This window comes from Palaemon carinicauda, chromosome 9 (genome assembly GCF_036898095.1).
Source record: "Palaemon carinicauda isolate YSFRI2023 chromosome 9, ASM3689809v2, whole genome shotgun sequence".
Classification (NCBI taxonomy): domain Eukaryota; kingdom Metazoa; phylum Arthropoda; class Malacostraca; order Decapoda; family Palaemonidae; genus Palaemon; species Palaemon carinicauda.
Window position 1 is genome coordinate 114,571,543 of NC_090733.1, and position 20,767 is coordinate 114,592,309.

A 20,767-nucleotide genomic window follows, 5' to 3' on the forward strand; every position below is an offset into this window, starting at 1 on the left:
ACCCTTAGTTAGGACTCGAAAGAATCCCACACCACCTAAAACATCCAAGCCCAAGAAGGCTTCACTCCCCAGAGCCCCTAGTGGCTTGGCTAGCACCTCCCCTACTTCTCAGGACCCGGGAGTGCAGCCATCCCCCTCAGTTGCCCCGGCCAACCTCGACCCGGTGACTCTCACCAATATGATGTCGAGGGTTGTTTCAGAGCAGATTAGCTTAATGCTTTCTGCCGTCACCAGGAGACTAGACACCCTAGAAGGAGGACTGCCTCAACAACAGCAGTTCCTCATCTCGGACGCCTCAAAACTCCCGCCTTTCACCATGAATAACCCGTGGAAAATGGCGCTCCACTGCCCTTTCACGGACGGGATGTTAACTATTGAAGGCTTCGGAACCCGGCCCATTGAAGATTTTGAGTTCTTCCCTCCCGGCCTTCAATTCCCCTTCCCCGGCTTCGCCCGGCTAACGGAAGAGGCTCTTGTCCGGCTAGATAAGGTCCCTAAGGAGACCGTTATCTTCCCAAAGGAACAGGCTCAGTCTGTTTGGGTTAGAACCCTAAACGAGTGGGGTTGCACAAACACCATGCTGACTCCCCACAAGAGTACATACACTATGTTTCTTGTGGACGAGCAGACCCCTACTCCTTGCGTCACTAAAATGGTGGACCTAGCCCTTCAGGCAGTGGCTGAAGACAAACCTTTGCCCCAGCTCCGGGAGACAGACCCTACATCTCTTCTGCTCCCATCAGATAATGAATGTTGGCTTAACATCCAGTCAACATTTACCTCTGGTAAGCTATCCGCTGATTGTGCGTCGACGCAATTTAGCGAACGCCTCCCAAGACTCCCCGAAACCTTAATCCGACTCGAGTTCGAGTCCCGGTCTAGGTTTAGCAGGAGCCTTAACGTCTCGACGATGGCGGAGATGTTTTCCCTCAACTATGATGAGGAACACGCCTTTAAAGTCATGACAAAAGCCACCTTGCAATCCTTGTTAGCGGATTGCTATGACTTCTTGATGGCCAGAAGACGTTGCCGTAGGCATGTTCTGTCAGAGGCTACTATCCGCCATGAGCCGAATAAGCTCATTAAAGCCTCCGCTTGGGGTCCGGACCTGTTCCCGGAGGACATGGTCAACTCAGTACTGAGCGAAGCTGCCAGAGTGAACCAAAGCCTCAAGGTCCGTTGGGATCTCACTCCCAAACGGAAGTTCGAACAGTCGAACGTTCACTCCCGGGGCAGGAAAAGGCTACGTCCTTATAGCTCTGCCCAATTCCGCCAACCTCTCCAGGTAGTCCATCCGGTCCCGGTTACTCAGACCATCCAACCCTCCACCTTCCAAGTCTCAGCCTCAAGAGAAATAGGTTCTCGTTCCTGAAAGCCAGGTGGCTTCGAGCTCGTTCACCTCTCCTGTTTATAACCCGGCCTATGAGTCCCGGGTTTCCCCTCAAGGATACCAACGAGGCAGGGGCCTCGGTTCAAGAGGTTCTTTTCAGAACAGAGGCAAGGGGAGATATTTCTCCCGTGGAAAGGGATCATGCGGTAGCCGTGGCGGAAAATCCTCCAACTACTGAGGATCTCCAGGTAGGAGGGAGACTTTATGCATTCAGGAGTCGCTGGAGGTTCAGTCCTTGGGCCTTCAGCATAATTTCCAAGGGCCTGGGGTGGAGTTGGATAGAAGGGCCTCCTCCACCGAACAAATTCCATCAACACCCGACACCAGACCTACTCCTGTTTACCCAGGATCTCCTACGCAAGAACGCGATCAAAGAAACGAAACATCTGAAGTTTCAAGGTCGCTTATTCAGCGTCCCGAAAAAAGACTCGGACAGCCGGAGAGTCATCCTCGATCTTTCCCGACTAAACTTGTCCATTCAATGCGACAAGTTTCACATGCTTACCGTCTCGCAAGTACGGACCTTGCTTCCCCGTGGGGCCGTCACCACCTCCATCGATCTTACCGATGCTTACTATCACGTTCCAATAGCGAGACATTTCCGCCCATTCCTAGGATTAAGACTAGGCGACAAGGCTTACACGTTCAAAGTGATTCCTTTCGGGCTCAACATCGCGCCCAGAATTTTCACGAAACTGGCGGAATCAGTCATTCAAGAACTTCGAACCCAAGGGGTCCAAGTCGTCGCATATCTGGACGATTGGCTAATCTGGTCAGACAACGTCGAGGATTGTCTTAAAGCGACAAACAAGGTGATCCAGTATCTTCAGTCTCTGGGATTCCAAATAAATTTCAAAAAGTCCCGCCTAACACCGGAGACCAAGTTTCAATGGCTGGGATTACAGTGGGACCTATGCTCTCACACCCTATGTCTCCCCAGGTCCAAGAGGATAGAGATTGCGAAGAATACCAAACGCTTTCTCGGGAAAAAGATAACATCCAGAAGGAATCAAGAAAAGATCCTAGGATCCCTTCAATTCGCTTCAGTGACAGACCTTCTTCTGAAAGCGAAACTGAAAGACATAAACCGGGTTTGGCGCTCCAGAGCGAACAACAAATTTCGAGACAAGAAGACCCGTCTTCCTCCCATTCTTCGGAAGAGGCTTCTCCCATGGACGACCACCAAGAGCCTGTCGAAATCGGTCCCCCTACGGTATCCCCCTCCAAAGATAGTCATCCACACGGATGCCTCCCTATCAGGTTGGGGAGGTTATTCCCAACACAGGAAGGTTCAGGGCCTTTGGTCCACAATGTTCCAACAATTCCACATAAACGTCCTAGAAGCCATGGCGGTCTTACTAACTTTAAAACGTCTTTCCCCGGCCAAAAAAGAACACCTGAGGCTAGTTCTCGACAACGAAGTTATAGTCCGTTGCTTAAACAGAGGGGGCTCCAAGTCAGGCCCCGTCAACCATGTGATGGTAGCAATCTTCTCCCTGGCAGCCTCAAACCAATGGCACCTATCAGCTGTCTATCTGGCTGGAGTTCGGAACGTTGTGGCAGACCACTTTCAAGGACGACCCCGTTGGAGTCAGAATGGTCACTAGATCGAATTTCGTTTCGGTGGATCCTCTCCCAAGTGCCGGGTCTCCAGGTAGATCTCTTCTCGACGGAGTCCAACCACAAACTGAAATGTTATGTGGCCCCCAACCTGGACCCTCGGGCTTACACCACGGATGCCATGTCTCTGAACTGGAACACCTGGGAAAGGATTTATCATTTCCCGCCGGTGAACCTATTGATGAAGGTGCTGGACAAACTTCGAACCTTCAAAGGTCAAGTAGCCCTGGTGGCCCCCAATTGGCCCAAGAGCAATTGGTTTCCTCTTTTACTGGAGCTGAATCTCCACCCTCGCCAGATTCCCAACCCGATTTTGACCCAGATAGTACAAACGCGCACTGTGTTCGCTTCCTCAAACATTCGGAACGCCCTAACTTTATGGACTTCATGAAGTTTGCGGCCCACAAAGGGGCTAACACAGCTCCCCAGAATACTTTATTCTTAGAATCTGACAAGAGAGACTCCACTCTCCGTCAATATGATTCAGCGGTCAAAAAACTAGCAAAGTTTTTGAAGGATTCTAATATTGTCTTTATGACATTAAACCTAACGGTAACCTTTTTCAGAACCTTGTTTGAGTCGGGTTTGGCAGCTAACACTATTACTACCATTAACTCTGCCTTGAAGAAGATTTTCCTGGTCGGGTTTAATATAGATCTAAGAGACTCATTGCTAGCTTCAATTCCAAGAGCCTGTGCTAGACTGAAACCATCCATTCGTCCTAGCTCGGTTTCCTGGTTTCTCAATGATGTTCTTAAACTGGCGTCAGAAACCATCAACGACTCATGTGAGTATATACCTCTACTCAGAAAAACTCTATTTCTTATGAGTTTAGCATCCGGCGCTAGAATTTCGGAATTAGCAGCCTTGTCAAGAGATCCAGGCCACATTGAGTTCCTTCCATCAGGAGAAGTTCTCCTTTCCCCCAACAAGGTCTTCTTGGCCAAAAATGAAGACCCTCAGAACAGATGGTCCTCCTGGAAAATTATCCAACTCGTTCAGGATCCTTCCCTGTGTCCTGTTACCACTCTAAAGTCCTTTCTATCAAGGACCTCCTATAAGACCTCAGGACCCTTATTCATCAGAGAGCAGGGAGGGACTATAAATTTAAAAGGGATCAGGCAACAGATCTTGTATTTTATCAAACAGGCTAATCCTGAGTCCTTCCCTCACGTCCATGACATAAGGGCGGTAGCAACCTCAATAAATTTTTTCCATCACATGAACTTTGCGGATCTTACTAAATATACCGGATGGAAATCCCCGTCAGTGTTCAGGAGACACTATCTTAAACATCTACTGTAGAGGCCCTTCAACTCGCTACCGTAGCCGCAGGGAGCGTGGTATCCCCCGGACAAATTAATTCCTAACTAATTCCTGAATCTACTATGTCTGCCATCTTCTTCCTCTTACCTGCCTCAGTTACAGTTCCTACCTGAGTTCAGTTTGTTATGTCACACCCATGTGTGTCCCCATGTCTTAACATTGTTTATCTCTATTATTTTATTGCCATATTTACATTTTGTCCTGCATACTGTAGTTCTTTAATGTCCAGTTTTATATAGTATTATCTAAGATATTTTGACCTCAGGTCATGTTTTGATCTCAAGTTTTACTTTTCATTTTGCCATTCCTTACTGGGACATTATATCCTGTCATTTTGATGTTATTAAAGACTATCGTCTACTACTACAACTCTTGATTAAACCACTATTTGTTATGTTGATTTTACTTCGTTCCCTTATAAATAATGAAGTTTGGGTTCGTTTCTCTGGTACTATTTCACTGGCCGGCACAGGTTGAGCCCAGAAAAGGGATTTTGACGAAGGAAAAATCTATTTCTGGGCGAGAGACCTGTGCCGCCCAGTGAACCCACCCTAGTTGTTCCCCCCCTGATCAGACCCCAAACTTAAAGGTGCTGTAAGGAGTGATGGGCAAGCGTGGGTAGAGTTAGTAGTACTGGTCTGCGCGGCAGGGGAGGTTGAACCGCACCTCACTTTTGAGGGATTTCGAGGAGGAGATGTCTAAATGATACGAGACCTCTGGTATATTTCGCCCCAGTTTATACCGACACCAATAGGTGAGCAAGCTAGTTCAACCTAGCATTCCTATACATTTTTTCTCTGGTAATATTTAGCAGTTATATTCCTTAGAAATGGTGCTATAGGAGCATTTCACTGGGCGGCACAGGTCTCTCGCCCAGAAATAGATTTTTCCTTCGTCAAAATCCCTTATTTAAATGTCAACAGCATCTGGTGTTTGCAGGCAGTCACCCATGCAAGTAATGACCATACCCAGGTTGCTTATCTCGTTGACCAGAGAAGAAGTGGTGTTTATACATGATTTGGTCATTGACTTCTTTCTGTGTAACTCCCCTTGACAAAAATTACAATCCTTGGCTGTTATGAGCCGTGTAAGGTAGCCATTCCGTTGACAGTGAATGAGTTTTACCACTGTGCATTGAATACAATACTCTGTTTCCATAAACACTAGCTTGAAACATAATTGCTAATAGGACCCATGAAATATCCTACTCCTCATAACAGATACAGTACTTACTCAGTGCTTTTCCTGTCAAGAAACCTAGCCAATCGAATAGTTACTAAATTGCTTACATAATTTTAGTTGAAACTTCATTAACCTAGTTAGGAGTTTTAAAGAAATTATTCGCACACCAGTCACATAAGTAGTAAGAAACTAATGAGAAGTGCTTACTTCAGCGAGCGGAGGGATACAGTGCACTAAGAAAAGAACAGCCTTTTGCCTCCTTATAATCTAAGAGACTAGATTTGTGGGTTACATGGGTTTGACAGCAGAAGAAACTAAAGAATTTAATATTAGATTGACCTTGGGGTTTCGGTTAAGTTTGCTAATGGGGTGTGAATGACCCAAATTACCCTTATCAAGAAGGGATTCCATGGACTAATGCAATTTAACAAAAGGAATCAAGTTCTGTCAAGAACTGGTGACGCTCATAACTATCGAAAGATGACTGAACTTGTGTTGTCCAAAGGTGGAGGTTGTAAGTAATTGAGAAATAAATAATGGTAATTATTTCCTCTGTAAACAATGATACTAGCTTTCTCTGCTCAAAGAAATTTCTGAAACAATAAAATACACTGGTCACTAAATCATTCCAATAATACTTCACATACTCTCATCCATGAGCCAATTATCTGGCAGACCATGCATTATATATTTAGGTTCATTAGTTTACTATAAATGAACTTCAAAGGCAGCATTACAGTATATTCTATAATGGAATTTAACTGTTTACTAAATCGTCCTCATAGAAGAATTTAATTACTTGAATTGCCTTATATCAATTAGAACATCTCTACATTAGAGAAAAGCCTAAGTACTAAATGTAAACCTGAATCTCGTCTTTGTATCATAACGAATTTGGGGAATGGAGGAGTGTAAACTACCTTGGAAGTACAGTAGTTACTTTTCGATATGGTAGGATAGGATACTTCCTAACTTACCTTAAACCCTTTATTAGGGTATAATTCTAATTCTAATAGTCAAACCTCTTCCATCATGAGGCTCAACATCACACAGTATTCTAAAAGTTTTATTCCAGCTATGACCAAATTGTGGAATGATCTTCCTAATCAGTTAGCTGAATTGGTGGAACTTCATAAGTTCAAACTTGAAGCAAATGTTTTTATGTTGAACAGGCTGACGTACGTCTCTTTCTAAAGTTTATATATGAAAAATCTGTTTTAATGTTGTTACTGTTCTTAAAATATATATCTAAATGTTCATTACTTCTCTTGTAGTTTTTCTTATTTCCTTTCCTCACTGGGCTATTTTTTCCTTGTTGGAGCCCCTGGGTGATTAGCATCCTGCTTTTTCAAATAGGGTTGTAGTTTAGCTAATAATAATAATAATAATAATAATAATAATAATAATAATAATAATAATAATAATAATAATAATAAGGTGCTTCCTCATTTCATCATCTATGTGAGTTTTCTCTTCCTCATTTCCCTGTTCTGCAGGAATACAGTATCCAAGTGAACATCAGCTGATTTCTCAGATTGTTAATCTTTGAAAAGGGGGTAGAAGGAACTTGTTAACTCGTTTAGATTGTATATACTAGTGCCCAGTTGAAGTTAAGTGAGTTAGATGGGTTAGTGGGTGAGTTAGCTAGTGAACGGTGATTACTGTTGTGGAAAATATGATGAAAAACATTCAAATTAGGTGAAACTTTCAGAATTTAAGGGAATAATACGATCTGACACACCATCAATATAAACAATATGAAATTTTTTACTACTGTTAGGGTGAGAAGTGCTGAATTTGGCAAGTACAGGGGATATTAGCATCAGTCCAACCTGCTCGGCTTTCTGGCTCACAATCTAATTGAGCAACTAGAATTACGAAAGCGAGGGTTTAGCAGCAGAAGAACTAAAGTATGTAAAGATTTTGAAGCTGTGAGAGGCTTTCGAACCTGTGAAGCACTGTGTACATTCAGAACCCTTGTTGAATGAAATGCTATACAGTAATTTATAATGACTATGGAAGATTGGGTTAGGTTTGGCAATGGGTTGAGAAGGACCAAACTTACCAATACTACAGGAGGTTTCACTGGACTTATGAAGTCTGAACAAAAGGAATGAGTGATGTCCAGAGCTTCTGAAACTCATCACTATGGAAAAAAAAAAGCTGAACTTGTGTGGTAACTACAGGTGGCGGCATGTCAATATCATCGTCATCCCGCTACACTATTCCCTGGCTTGCTAGAAATGTTAATTTTATTATCAATAATTTTAACATATTTTCCCATTACATTACTGGTTCTGCGTGAGGCACACTCTTAACAATGATTATCAAATCATAGAATGGCCCAACATGATATATGGGAATGTGGAACATGATCTCACAGAACTAATTCCCATGCACATTCCAGGCCATAATTGTAAATTAAACCAAGGGAACACATTGTAACACAGTATGTAAACAATTAGAGAGCGTGCCCGATCACTGTCGGATCAACAAAGAAACTGAAGGCTATATTTCCCTAGGCAATAAACGGAGTTTCCTACTACTTACACTAAATGGCTCTGTCCCTTGTTAAGGGCATGTATTGTTTGAAGTAAAAGAAAATGGGGAAACCCTTGAAATTTTTTTAATTTTACGGGAAAGTGTCGATTAAACCGGGATTCTGGAGAAGCAGCAATATCAACATCAGTGGCGATTCATAGAAATAAAACAATATCGGCAAATTATAAAAAGAACTAAAATTCATGATGAATATCATCATAGAACATTCAACTTTACTAATAACAATATCCGTGGACCTTTAATAAAAAGTGTCCATGCACTTTGATTACTTTTCTGTTTCTATTAAATTGGAACATAACGTTCAGCAACAGCTTGGACTTACCTGTTTATTTGGGAAGCACTGAATACACCTAGTCTGGTATTTGAGGGAAGATTCTCGACGCTGCTGAGCAAAGCCCATGTTGCGGAGATCCCACACCATTACCTTCCTATTGGACGTACCGACAACAAGTTTCTCTCCACTTAGACCCATTGTATAAACCTTAATGCAGAAATTAAACAATATTGAAGTATATATTAGATAGAATTACAAAAGACTGAACTGAACAGCAGAGAAACTGACCATATTTTCTAATTTTATTTGGTTGGATATTTTCTATCACAGTACAGTATATTATATATTTTCCAAGCCAAACTATTTCTGTTCTCCCTAAACCACATAAATTGAAAAAAGTGAATAAGATGAAAGAACACATCATGTCTTATATTCACAACGACTTTGAAAAAAATATAACAAGATCATCAAATGATGAACATACTTTATTTGGCTGTTGGTAAGTGCCTGCTTCTCGTGGTCCCCTGGGATCCCACAGTTTGATATTGGAGTCCCAAGATCCGGTGATAACTACATTTACTTCTGGACAGTAGGCCACGCATCTGAAAGGTCACCCATCATTTTCATATGAAATAGTGCGCGATACTTATATCGTACTACAAAAATCCTAAATCATAAGAGTACTCATTATAACAGACCAGACAAAGTCTGTTATCTAATAATAATCTGGTACTTATGAATTTACTAAAGGTAAGATTCCGCTTTGGTGCACAAAATGTTATTTTCATTAGTAAAATAAATTTTTGAATATACTTATCCGATAATCATGTAGCTGTCAACTCTGTTGCCGACAGAAATCTACGGTCGGGATACGCCAGCGATCGCTATACAGGTGGGGGTGAACACCACAGCGCCATCTGTGGTCAGGTACTCCAGTACTTCTTGTCAACACCACCTCAATTTTTTCCTCGGTCCACTGGTTCTCTATGGGGAGGAAGGGTGGGTCAATTAAATCATGATTATCGGGTAAGTATATTCAAAAATTTATTTTACTAATGAAAATAACATTTTTCAATATTAATCTTACCCGATAATCATGTAGCTGATTCACACCCAGGGTGGTGGGTGGAGACCAGCATATATGTTAACAAAGAAGCTAAGTATCCCGTATTTTATTTTATTAGTTATTCAAAAATAACATAAAATAAATAAGTACCTGGTAAGGAAGACGACTTGAACCATTACTCTGCCTTTATTAAGTACGTCTTCCTTACTGAGCGTAGCGGTCCTCTTAGGATGCTGAACGACTCTTAGGTGCTGAAGTATAAAGGGCTGCAACCCATACTAAAGGACCTCATCACAACCTTTAACCTCGGCGCTTCTCAAGAAAGAATTGACCACCCGCCAAATCAACAAGGATGTGGAAGGCTTCTTAGCCGACCGTACAACCCATAAAAAGTATTCAAGAGAAAGGTTAAAAAGGTTATGGGATTATGGGAATGTAGTGGCTGAGCCCCCGCCTACTACTGCATTCGTTGCTACGAATGGTCCCAGGGTGTAGCAGTTCTCGTAAAGAGACTGAACATCTTTGAGATAGAATGATGCGAACACTGACTTGCTTCTCCAATAGGTTGCATCCATAACACACTGCAGAGAACGGTTCTGTTTGAGGGCCACTGAAGTAGCCACAGCTCTCACTTCATGTGTACTTACCTTCAGCAAAGCAAGGTCTTCTTCCTTCAGATGAGAATGTGCTTCCCTAATCAGGAGCCTGAATAGGTAAGAAACTGAGTTCTTAGACCTTGGAAGAGAAGGCTTCTTGATAGCACACCATAAGGCTTCTGATTGTCCTCGTAAAGGTTATGACCTTTTTAGATAGTACCTAAGAGCTCTAACTGGGCAAAGTACTCTCTCCAGTTCGTCCCCCACCAAGTTGGACAGGCTTGGGATCTCGAACGACTTAGGCCAAGGACGTGAAGGAAGCTCGTTTTAGCAAAAAACCGAGCTGCAAGGAACATGTAGCCGTTTCAGATGTGAAAACTATGTTCCTGCTGAAGGCGTGGATCTCACTTACTCTTTTAGCTGTTGTCAAGCACACGAGGAAAAGAGTTTTCAATGTGAGGTCCTTAAAAGAGGCTGATTGGAGAGGTTCAAATCTTGATGACATAAGGAACCTTAGGACCACGTCTAGATTCCAGCCTGGAGTGGACAACCGACGTTCCTTTGAGGTCTTAAAAGACCTAAGGAGGTCCTGTAGATCTTTTGTTGGTGGAAAGATCCAAGCCTCTGTGGCGGAAAACCGCTGCCAACATACTTCTGTAACCCTTAATCGTAGGAGCTGAAAGGGATCTTACGTTCCTTAGATGTAACAGGAAGTCAGCAATCTGGGTTACAGTGGTACTGGATGAGGAAACTGCATTGGCCTTGTACCAGCTTCGGAAGACTTCCCCTTTAGACTGATAGACTCTGAGAGTGGATGTCCTCCTTGCTCTGGCAATCGCTCTGGCTGCCTCCTTCGAAAAGCCCCTAGCTCTTGAGAGTCTTTCGAAAGACTGAAGGCAGTCAGACGAAGAGCGTGGAGGTTTGGATGTACCTTCTTTACGTGAGGTAGACGTAGAAGGTCCACTCCTAGAGGAAGAGTCCTGGGAATGTCGACCAGCCATTGCAGTACCTCTATGAACCATTCTCTCGCGGGCCAGAGCGGAGCCAACCAACGTCAGCCGTGTCCCTTTGCGAGAGGCGAACTTCTGAAGTACCCTGTTGACAATCTTGAACGGCGGGAATGCATACAGGTCGAGAAGGGACCAATCCAGCAGAAAAGCATCCACGTGAACTGCTGCTGGGTCTGGAATCGGAGAACAATACAACGGGAGCCTCTAGGTTATCGAGGTAGCGAACAGATCTATGGTTGGCTGACCCCACAGGGCCCAAAGTCTGCTGCAAACATTCTTGTGAAGGGTCCACTCTGTGGGGATGACCTGACCCTTCCGCTAAGGCGATCTGCCATGACATTCATATCGCCCTGAATGAACCTCGTTACCAGCGTGAGCTTTCGATCTTTTAACCAGATGAGGAGGTCCCTTGCGATCTAGAACAACTTCCACGAATGAGTCCCTCCCTGCTTGGAGATGTAAGCCAAGGCTGTGGTGTTGTCAGAGTCCACCTCCACCACCTTGTTAAGCTGGAGGGACTTGAAGTTTATCAAGGCCAGATGAACCGCCAACAGCTCCTTGCAAAAGATGTGAAGTGTCCTTAGCTCCTGATTCCATGTTCCCGAGCATTCCTGTCCGTCCAAAGTCGCACCCCAGCCCGTGTCTGATGCGTCAGAGAAGAGACGGCGGTCGGGTTTCTGAACAGCCAAAGGTAGACTTCCTTGAGAAGAAAGCTGTTCTTTCACCACGTGAGAGTAGACCTCCTCTCTTCGGAAACAGGAACTGAGATCGTCTCTAGCGTCATGTCCTTTATCCAGTGAGCCGCTAGATGATACTGAAGGGGGCGGAGGTGGGGTCTCCCTAACTCGATGAACAGGGCCAGCGATGAAAGTGTCCCTGTTAGACTCATCCACTACCTGACTGAGCATCGGTTCCTTCTCAGCATGCTCTGGATGCAAACTAGGGCTTAGTAGATCTTTGGGGCCGACGGAAAAGCCCGAAAAGCTCGACTCTGAAGATCCATACCCAGGTAGACAATGGTCTGGGATGGGACGAGCTGGGACTCCTCAAAATTGACCAGGAGGCCCAGTTCCTTGGTCAGATCCATAGTCCATCTGAGAATCTCCAGACAGCGACGACTTGTGGGAGCTCTTAAAAGCTAGTCGTCTGACGGAGCCGGACACAAGATCATGGTACTGCTGCACAGTCTGTGAACTGTCAACCATGGGGAAGCGAGGAAGTACAGTGACAACCCGAAGCTGTCTAGACTGTCTGGGTCGTACAGACAACTCCTTATCGGGTTGCTGAGGTTGCCGCACTGCGTCACAACAAGTCACTTCTGCTGGTTGTTGAACGTCTTCCCAGTGACACACTGACTCCGTAAACAAAAAATCCTCTAACAAGGACTAAGCTTGGACTGCATGTCTTGCAACACAGCTCAAGGTCTATGGGAGCAGGTGTGGTAACAGACGGGGTTAGCGACTGAAGTGGAACCATTACCTTCCCTGGAAGCATGTTATGCTTAAATAAAAGTCCATAGGAGGCTACGCAGCTAAAGGCTCCTCTCCAAATGACAGAGTCCTCAAGGGAATATCAGAAGGAGGGAGAATAGCACTTTCTCATCTACAGGAACCATATCCGAGAAAAGCTAAGTTCTCTCAGTGAGGGTTTCACTGGTGCAAAAGCAGCAGACTAGAAGGCAACGTTATGAAACTGCTTGACAGTCTAGTGAGTTGGCAACAACCAAAGATGTGTGACTGAGAAGCATGTGGTAAGGTATGCAGAGCATGCTGTATGCAGAGCATGCTGTAAGGTAAGCAGAGCATGTTGCATGGCGTGCGGCTTATGCTGCATGGGATGAGGCTCATGCTGCATGGGATGAGGCTCATGCTGCATGGTATGAGGCTCTTGCTGCATGGGATGAGGCTCAAGCTGCAAGGGAAGAGGCTTATGCCGCATGCGTTGAGGAGGATGCCACATAGTATGAGGCTCCTGCCTCATGGGTTGAGGCGGTTGCCGCATAGCATGAGGCTCCTGCCTCATGGTTTGAGGAGGATGCCGCATAGCATGAGGCTCCTCATAGCATGAGACTCCTGCCTCATGGGTTGAGGAGGATGCCGCATAGCATGAGGCTCCTGCCTCATGGGTTGAGGAGGATGCCGCATAGCATGAGGCTGCCTCATGGGTAGAGGAGGATGTCGCATAGCATGAGGCTCCTGCCTCATGGGTTGAGGAGGATGCCGCATAGCATGAGGCTCCTGCCTCATGGTTTGAGGAGGATGCCGCATAGCATGAGGCTCCTGTAAGGTTCCTGCCTCAAGAGTTGCGTCTGCCTCAAGGGTTGAGGAGGTAGCTGCGCAGAGAGAGGCTCATGCTGTGAAGAATGTGGTTGCTGCATGCGTTGAGGCGGCTGCCTCATAGCATGAGGTTCCTCAAGAGTTGAGGCTCTTGCCTCAAGAGTTGAGGTTCTTGCCTCAAGAGTGGAGGTGGCTGCCGCAAGAGTTGAGGTTGCTGCCTCAAGGATGGTGGAGGTTGCCGCAACGCAAGAGGTTGCTGCATAGCGCTGGTATCTGGCAACTCCCAATGCGGCAGCTCACGCGTGGAGGTAGGTTGAGGAACCTCAACATCATACGTCTGGCAGGGTGGACTGCGCAGAGGTGGAGTTGAGGTTGCTGCCTCGAGGATGGTGGAGGTTGTCGCACCGCAAGAGGTTGCTGCCTCGAGGATGGAGGAGGTAGTCGCAACGCATGAGGCTCCTACCTCAAGGGTAGAGGAGGTTGCTGCAAAGCATAAGGCTCCTGCCTCAAGTGTTGAGGAGGTTGCCGCGTGGCAAGAGGCTCCTGCCTCAAGGAAAGTGGAGGTTGCTGCACAGAGCTGGTATCTGGCAACTCCCAATGCGGCAGCTCACGCATGGAGGTAGCTTGAGGAACCTCAACATCATACGTCTGGCAGGCTGGACTGCGTAGAGGTGGAGGAGCGCTCGCAGGAGGAGGTGTGTTAACCTTCTCTGCCTGAAACTCCTGCATCAACACCGCAAGCTGAGACTGCATTGTCTGCAGCATAGACCACTAGAGTTTAAGAAAGACAACAACAAACGGAGCTACTGTCCGTTGAGACTGAGGGTCTAAAACAGCTGGTGCGGCAACAGACGGAGCTACTGCCTGTTGCGATACCACCTTGCCTCTCTGGGAGGTGTGCAGTTGTCGTACTGCAGCAAGTCCGAACTGACCCAGTGCTAATGGCATCACCTAGGAGTTGGACTTGCGCGGAAGGGACCGACTTGCACTTAAAAGCTGCAAGATTTGGTCCATGGTTTCTGCGAGAAACCTCTTCCGCAGACGAGGAATAAAAGGGCTCTCTCGTCTTTGTGTGGGTGGGGTGATCACGTCGGCAACGTGTGTAGATACACCCGAAACCACGGAGGGAAACGTCTGTTCGTCGATCAAGGCCTGCTGAACCCATAAGTCCTTCGACATTACTTCTCCCCTGGGCTTGGGAGCTTGTAAGAGGTCCCAGACTAGGCGAACAACTGGCACGAACAGACGAACCCTCGACCGCAACACTGTAACACTTTGCGCTAATCACTTATCACTTTTGATTTTCTGTTTGCACTTATTTCACTGAACTCGAAACTTTAAGTGGTTTGTACCTGAAACACGCAATTCTATCCTTCCTTAAAAGTTAGTAATTGCGAAAACAGAATTACAATGTAACAAAAAAATATAATGAAAGATAAATAATTCAGTGGCTGGAAAGAGACTAAACACTAGATCAAATAAACTACGTTTAAAATCTCTCACCGCATAAAGCTTGAGAACAAGAATAAAACTCTAGAAACGTTTACCTTCTTCCCCTAAAGAGACTAGGGAGAAGAGCAAAAACGATAACAACGTTACTCGCTTGAACGAAACGTTTATCCTCCTCTCTCTCCCTCCGTCTCTATCTCTCTCTCTCTCTCGACTTAGAACCTGAGAGATGAGCCCAATCATATATATCGTTAAAACATATTATTGTTAAAGGAAAAAAACTGAAAGATTTCCCAAATAAAAAGTTCCTTTATTAGAATTAAAACCATTAAGCTAAGAAAGAATGAACAAAACGCTAGAATCGGTTTACTCTTACTGCAACGTGACACCGTGAAAATTCTCTCTCTATCGTAACGATAGAGCGCAAGTTGAACGTTCTGAACGTCAACAACTGCAGAGACAAAACAAAACGTTAGTTCAACTTTGAAAACAGTACGAGACTATCAAAGAAATTCTTTCAAAAACATTAAAATAGCATAATATGTTAACAGGTAAAAACGAAATGACGGGCTCAATGTTAATTAACTTCGGTACCAAGAAAAGACCGCCTACTATTAGGAAAGGTCGAATATAAACAAATATAAAAATTAATTTTAATAAGTTTATAATAAAAGGAAGTTAATCGAAGAGGCCTATAAAAGGCGGAGAGATATAAAATAAATCTATAACTTTTGTTAAGCAAAATTAAGAAAGAGAGTCTATACTCTCTTAGACACCAACACTTCCGTCTAAGGGAAGGGTCGGCCATTTAAAAGTGAAAGAGAGTTCATACTCTCTTCGTCACCATAATTAATCAAATTAATTCCAAAAGCTAGCTAAGCTAATGATAAAACTTCCTGAATAGCGAAAGCTAAACTCTAGAGCAAATACATCACCAAATTGTGAGCAAAAACTCCAGAATCAACAGCGTATCCATGTAGGTCTAGCCGGAGGCACGACAGAGGAAAAATTGAGGTGGTGTTGACAAGAAGTACTGGAGTACCTGACCACAGATGGCGCTGTGGTGTTCACCCCCACCTGTATAGCGATCGCTGGCGTATCCCGACCGTAGATTTCTGTCGGCAACAGAGTTGACAGCTACATGATTATCGGGTAAGATTAATATTGAAAAAAGAGATTTGAAAAAACCCTTCAAACATTCTAATAACAAAATAACACAAACAAAAATATCCAGTGCAAAACGAGGTAAAGTATAATACTGCAACTTCTGCCGCCTTGTTACTACAAAGTAATACCCAAGCAATTTAACTACTTATAAACAGTTCAGCAATACCTAAACAGGCCCCTTTCTACCCAAGACTCTAACATGCTTCTCTAATGGGATACAGCTAATTTTTACCTCTATCCCAATCAAAGACTTGCAATCTTAAGAATTATGCAACAATAAACTTTGAAGCCTACCTGATAGGTGCATCATGGTTACCAACAACGGTTTCTGTATTGGTATTAAGGTCAAACATTTTCAGCTGTGCATCAAGTCCCCCGCTATAAGCGTGAACTGCATCCTGTTAAAGTTACAGAAGAAAATTCACCAGTGCCTTAAATTTCATTTCAGCTGATAAATCAAACATATAATTAGAAATATCCTTCAAATACATTACTACTTCCATAATAACTAACATCATGATGAAAGATTATGGCTGGTATTTAAATCAGTTATAAAACTGTCACATAAACAAAATAGACACAGGCTAAGGATTTAAACCTTGTTACCAAAAGTGGTAAATATATGATACTTTAAATACTGTACTAACGAAACTGGAATTCGCTATAAGAAATGGACGAGTACTGGCTAATTTGGTATTTTTCTCTATGTGTTTCATAGGGGCTGGGGCATAATAACTTACGTATCGGTCAATTAAAATGTGAAGTATTTTTTCACTTTGTCCATTGTTTAGATCTGAGAAACTGAAGGGGACTTATTGCGCATGCATTGTTCCCATGGTTTGGGGAGCTTTATGTGCATTTACAATGACGTATTTCTCAGGTGATTTTTTAAACCAATTAACAGCTTACAAGTACTTCTTCATAAGTTCCCGGATGTTGTTCTACAACAGCCATTTTTTTTAACCTTCCCCTTCAGTTTCAACTTAACCACCATCACATAAAGACATCTCCAAGAGGAAACTTAGGGAAGGTACATCAATCAATTTCGAAATTTAGTGTAATTTCATTTATGTCAGCAATTGATTATGATGAAAATGCTCTTTGTTCAGTGTAAAGCTATTGTTACTTAGGTTAAATTAAAAATAACCAAAATAAAAAAAGACGGTGTATATCATAAGGTAAGGAATTATTTGTGATTTACTTTTTTCATAATGTAAGGATTTATTTGTGATTTACTTTTAGTCTGTAACCTGGGAAGGGGGGTCCGACTAGCGGTTGTGACCTGGGAAGGGGGGTCCGACTAGCGGTTGTGACCTGGGAAGGGGGTCCGACTAGCGGTTGTGACCTGGGAAGGGGGGTCCGACTAGCGGTTGTGACCTGGGAAGGGGGTCCGACTAGCGGTTGTGACCTGGGAAGGGGGGTCCGACTAGCGGTTGTGACCTGGGAAGGGGGGTCCGACTAGCGGTTGTGACCTGGGAAGGGGGGGGGGGGGTACGAGAGGCTTGCCCTCGGCTAAGGGTTGTGACCTGGGAAGGGGGGGCCGGGGAGCTTGAACTCCTGGCTAGGGAGTTGTGACCTAGGAAGTACTAGATTAGGTTAGGTGGGTTTGTTAGGTTCTGTACCCTTTTTCAAATCTCAAAAGTAATAAATAATCACGTTTTGGCCTGTTTTCAGCCATTTACATGAACCATATACAGTATTTTTCCAACTAGTTATCATGTACTTATTTTGCATTTCTAACCATTGTTATTGGTGCAAATCACTCATTTATGACATTTCCCCACCCAAAAAACTGCGGTTTCCCACTGGGGTCCCCAATAATTGTCTTTATATAAGGGGGTCCAAAAACTCATGAACGGGTGGTTTTCCCCAATAATCAAGGTCAGAAATACATAAAACACAAGATAGAGAGTAGGTAAAATGTTATTTTCATTAGTAAAATAAATTTTTGAATATACTTACCCGATAATCATATAGCTGTCAACTCCGTTGCCCGACAGAATTCTACGGAAGGGATACGCCAGCGATCGCTATACAAGAGGGGGGTGTACTCACAAGCGCCACCTGTGGCCAGGTACTGCAGTACTTCTTGTTGACACCACCTCAATTTTTCCTCGGTCCACTGGTTCTATGGGGAGGAAGGGTGGGTCAATTAAATCATGATTATCGGGTAAGTATATTCAAAAATTTATTTTACTAATGAAAATAACATTTTTCAATATTAATCTTACCCGATAATCATGTAGCTGATTCACACCCAGGGAGGTGGGTGAAAACCAGTGTACATGTATATCAAGAAGCTAAGTATCCCGTATTTCATATTATCAGTTATTCAAAATAACAATGAAATTATAAGTACCTGGTAAGGAAGTCGACTTGAGCCATTACTCTGCCTTAAATAAATTCGTCTTCCTTACTGAGCGCAGCGTTCCTCTTAGGAGGCTGAACAACTCTAAGGTGCTGAAGTATCAAGGGCTGCAACCCATACTAAAGGACCTCATCACAACCTTTAACCTCGGCGCTTCTCAAGAAAGAATTGACCACCCGCCAAATCAACAAGGATGTGGAAGGCTTCTTAGCCGACCGTACAACCCATAAAAAGTATTCAAGAGAAAGGTTAAAAGGTTATGGGATTATGGGAATGTAGTGGCTGAGCCCCCGCCTACTACTGCATTCGTTGCTACGAATGGTCCCAGGGTGTAGCAGTACTCGTAAAGAGACTGGACATCTTTGAGATAGAATGATGCGAACACTGACTTGCTTCTCCAATAGGTTGCATCCATAACACTCTGCAGAGAACGGTTCTGTTTGAAGGCCACTGAAGTAGCCACAGCTCTCACTTCATGTGTCCTTACCTTCAGCAAAGCAAGGTCTTCTTCCTTCAGATGAGAATGTGCTTCCCTAATCAGAAGCCTGAATAGTAAGAAACTGAGTTCTTAGACCTTGGAAAAGAAGGCTTCTTGATAGCACACCATAAGGCTTCTGATTGTCCTCGTAAAGGTTAAGACCTTTTTAGATAGTACCTAAGAGCTCTAACTGGGCAAAGTACTCTCTCCAGTTCATTCCCCACCAAGTTGGACAGGCTTGGGATCTCGAACGACTTAGGCCAAGGACGTGAAGGAAGCTCGTTTAGCAAAAACCGAGCTGCAAGGAACATGTAGCCGTTTCAGATGTGAAAACAATGATCCTGCTGAAGGCGTGGATCTCACTTACTCTTTTAGCTGTTGTCAAGCACACGAGGAAAAGAGTTTTTAATGTGAGGTCCTAAAAAGAGGCTGATTGGAGAGGTTCAAATCTTGATGACATAAGGAACCTTAGGACCACGTCTAGATTCCAGCCTGGAGTGGACAACCGACGTTCCTTTGAGGTCTCAAAAGACCTAGGGAGGTCCTGTAGATCTTTGTTGGTGGAAAGATCCAAGCCTCTGTGGCGGAAAACCGCTGCCAACATACTTCTGTAACCCTTGATCGTAGGAGCTGAAAGGGATCTTACTTTCCTTAGATGTAACAGGAAGTCAGCAATCTGGGTTACAGTGGTACTGGTTGAGGAAACTGCATTGGTCTTGTACCAGCTACGGAAGACTTCCCCTTGAGACTGATAGATTCTGAGAGTGGATGTTCTCCTTGCTCTGGCAATCGCTCTGGCTGCCTCCTTCGAAAAGCCCCTAGCTCTTGATAGTCTTTCGAAAGTCTGAAGGCAGTCAGACGAAGAGCGTGGAGGTTTGGGTGTACCTTCTTTACGTGAGGTTGACGTAGAAGGTTCACTCCTAGAGGAAGAGTCTTGGGAATGTCGACCAGCCATTGCAGTACCTCTATGAACCATTCTCTCGCGGGCCAGAGCGGAGCCAACCAACGTCAGCCGTGTCCCTTTGCGAGAGGAGAACTTCTGAAGTACAGTGAACCCTCGCTACTTCGCGGTTCGACAATCGCGGATTCACCACTTCGCGGGGTTTTCCCATAACCCATATATATATACATATCGCGGATTTTCCGGAAAATTCGAAAATACCGCGAAATCTGAAGATAACCAAATACGATATTTTGTTACCTGTAATTCCATTAATACTGTAATTAGTAATATCTGCTCTTACTGATTGTTCATTGCATTACATATGATATATAATTCAGCACAGAAAGAAATAAAACACGAAAAGAGAATGTGATCATACGATAATTCAGTACGTAGTAAAATTAAATCGAACATGAAACGCAAATCAGATGCAGTCATACCATATTAGAATGGTGTGTACTGTAATGGATGTGCTTCTTTGCCATGAATCTTTTGTATGTATACGTACGTAGTACAGTACTGCATCCAATAATATTCTTTGTTGCAAAAATCACATTTCGAATAAGTACTGTAAGCGTACGAGAGAGAGAGAGAGAGAAAGAGAGAGAAAGAGAGAGAGAGAGAGAGAGAGGCGTAAAATAGCGTACGTACGTAAATTTTTATTATTATTGTTATTATTATTATTATTGTTGTTGTTGTTAATAAAATTATTATTGTTATTATTATTAATCATTATTATTATTATTATTACTGTACAGTATTATTATTATTATTTATTATTATTACGGTATTGTACTTAATCTACGTACGTTCAGTATGCGCGGGGCATCTTCTATGAGTAACCAACGCACCATGTACTGTAAGACGGGTTGTGATTGGTTCAAGCGCTGATAGATGACGAATCAAAACTCAAGTTTTGTTATCTAGCCTGTGATTGGTGTTTTGCCCGCATCTTCAACTTCCAGCATCACAGTTCTCGCGGGTCTGCATCGTTCACTTTCTCTTTCCGCGTATTGCTGAGTAGACGTTCTTAACTTTGTGAAGTTTAATCTGTGCTGTG

General features: G+C 43.9%; 1 protein-coding gene across 1 annotated transcript in view; it reads right to left on the minus strand.

Annotated features, from left to right (window-relative positions):
- Positions 1-20,767, minus strand: part of Bub3 (mitotic checkpoint protein Bub3) — a 164,267-nt gene that overhangs the window by 10,872 nt on the left and 132,628 nt on the right. Inside the window, exons 3-5 of the mRNA XM_068380224.1 lie at positions 16,213-16,316; positions 8,839-8,956; positions 8,403-8,561 (exon numbers count right to left, since the gene is read on the minus strand). Of these exons, the coding sequence (XP_068236325.1) occupies positions 8,403-8,561; positions 8,839-8,956; positions 16,213-16,316 (381 nt within the window). The remainder of the gene's footprint in view (positions 1-8,402; positions 8,562-8,838; positions 8,957-16,212; positions 16,317-20,767) is intronic.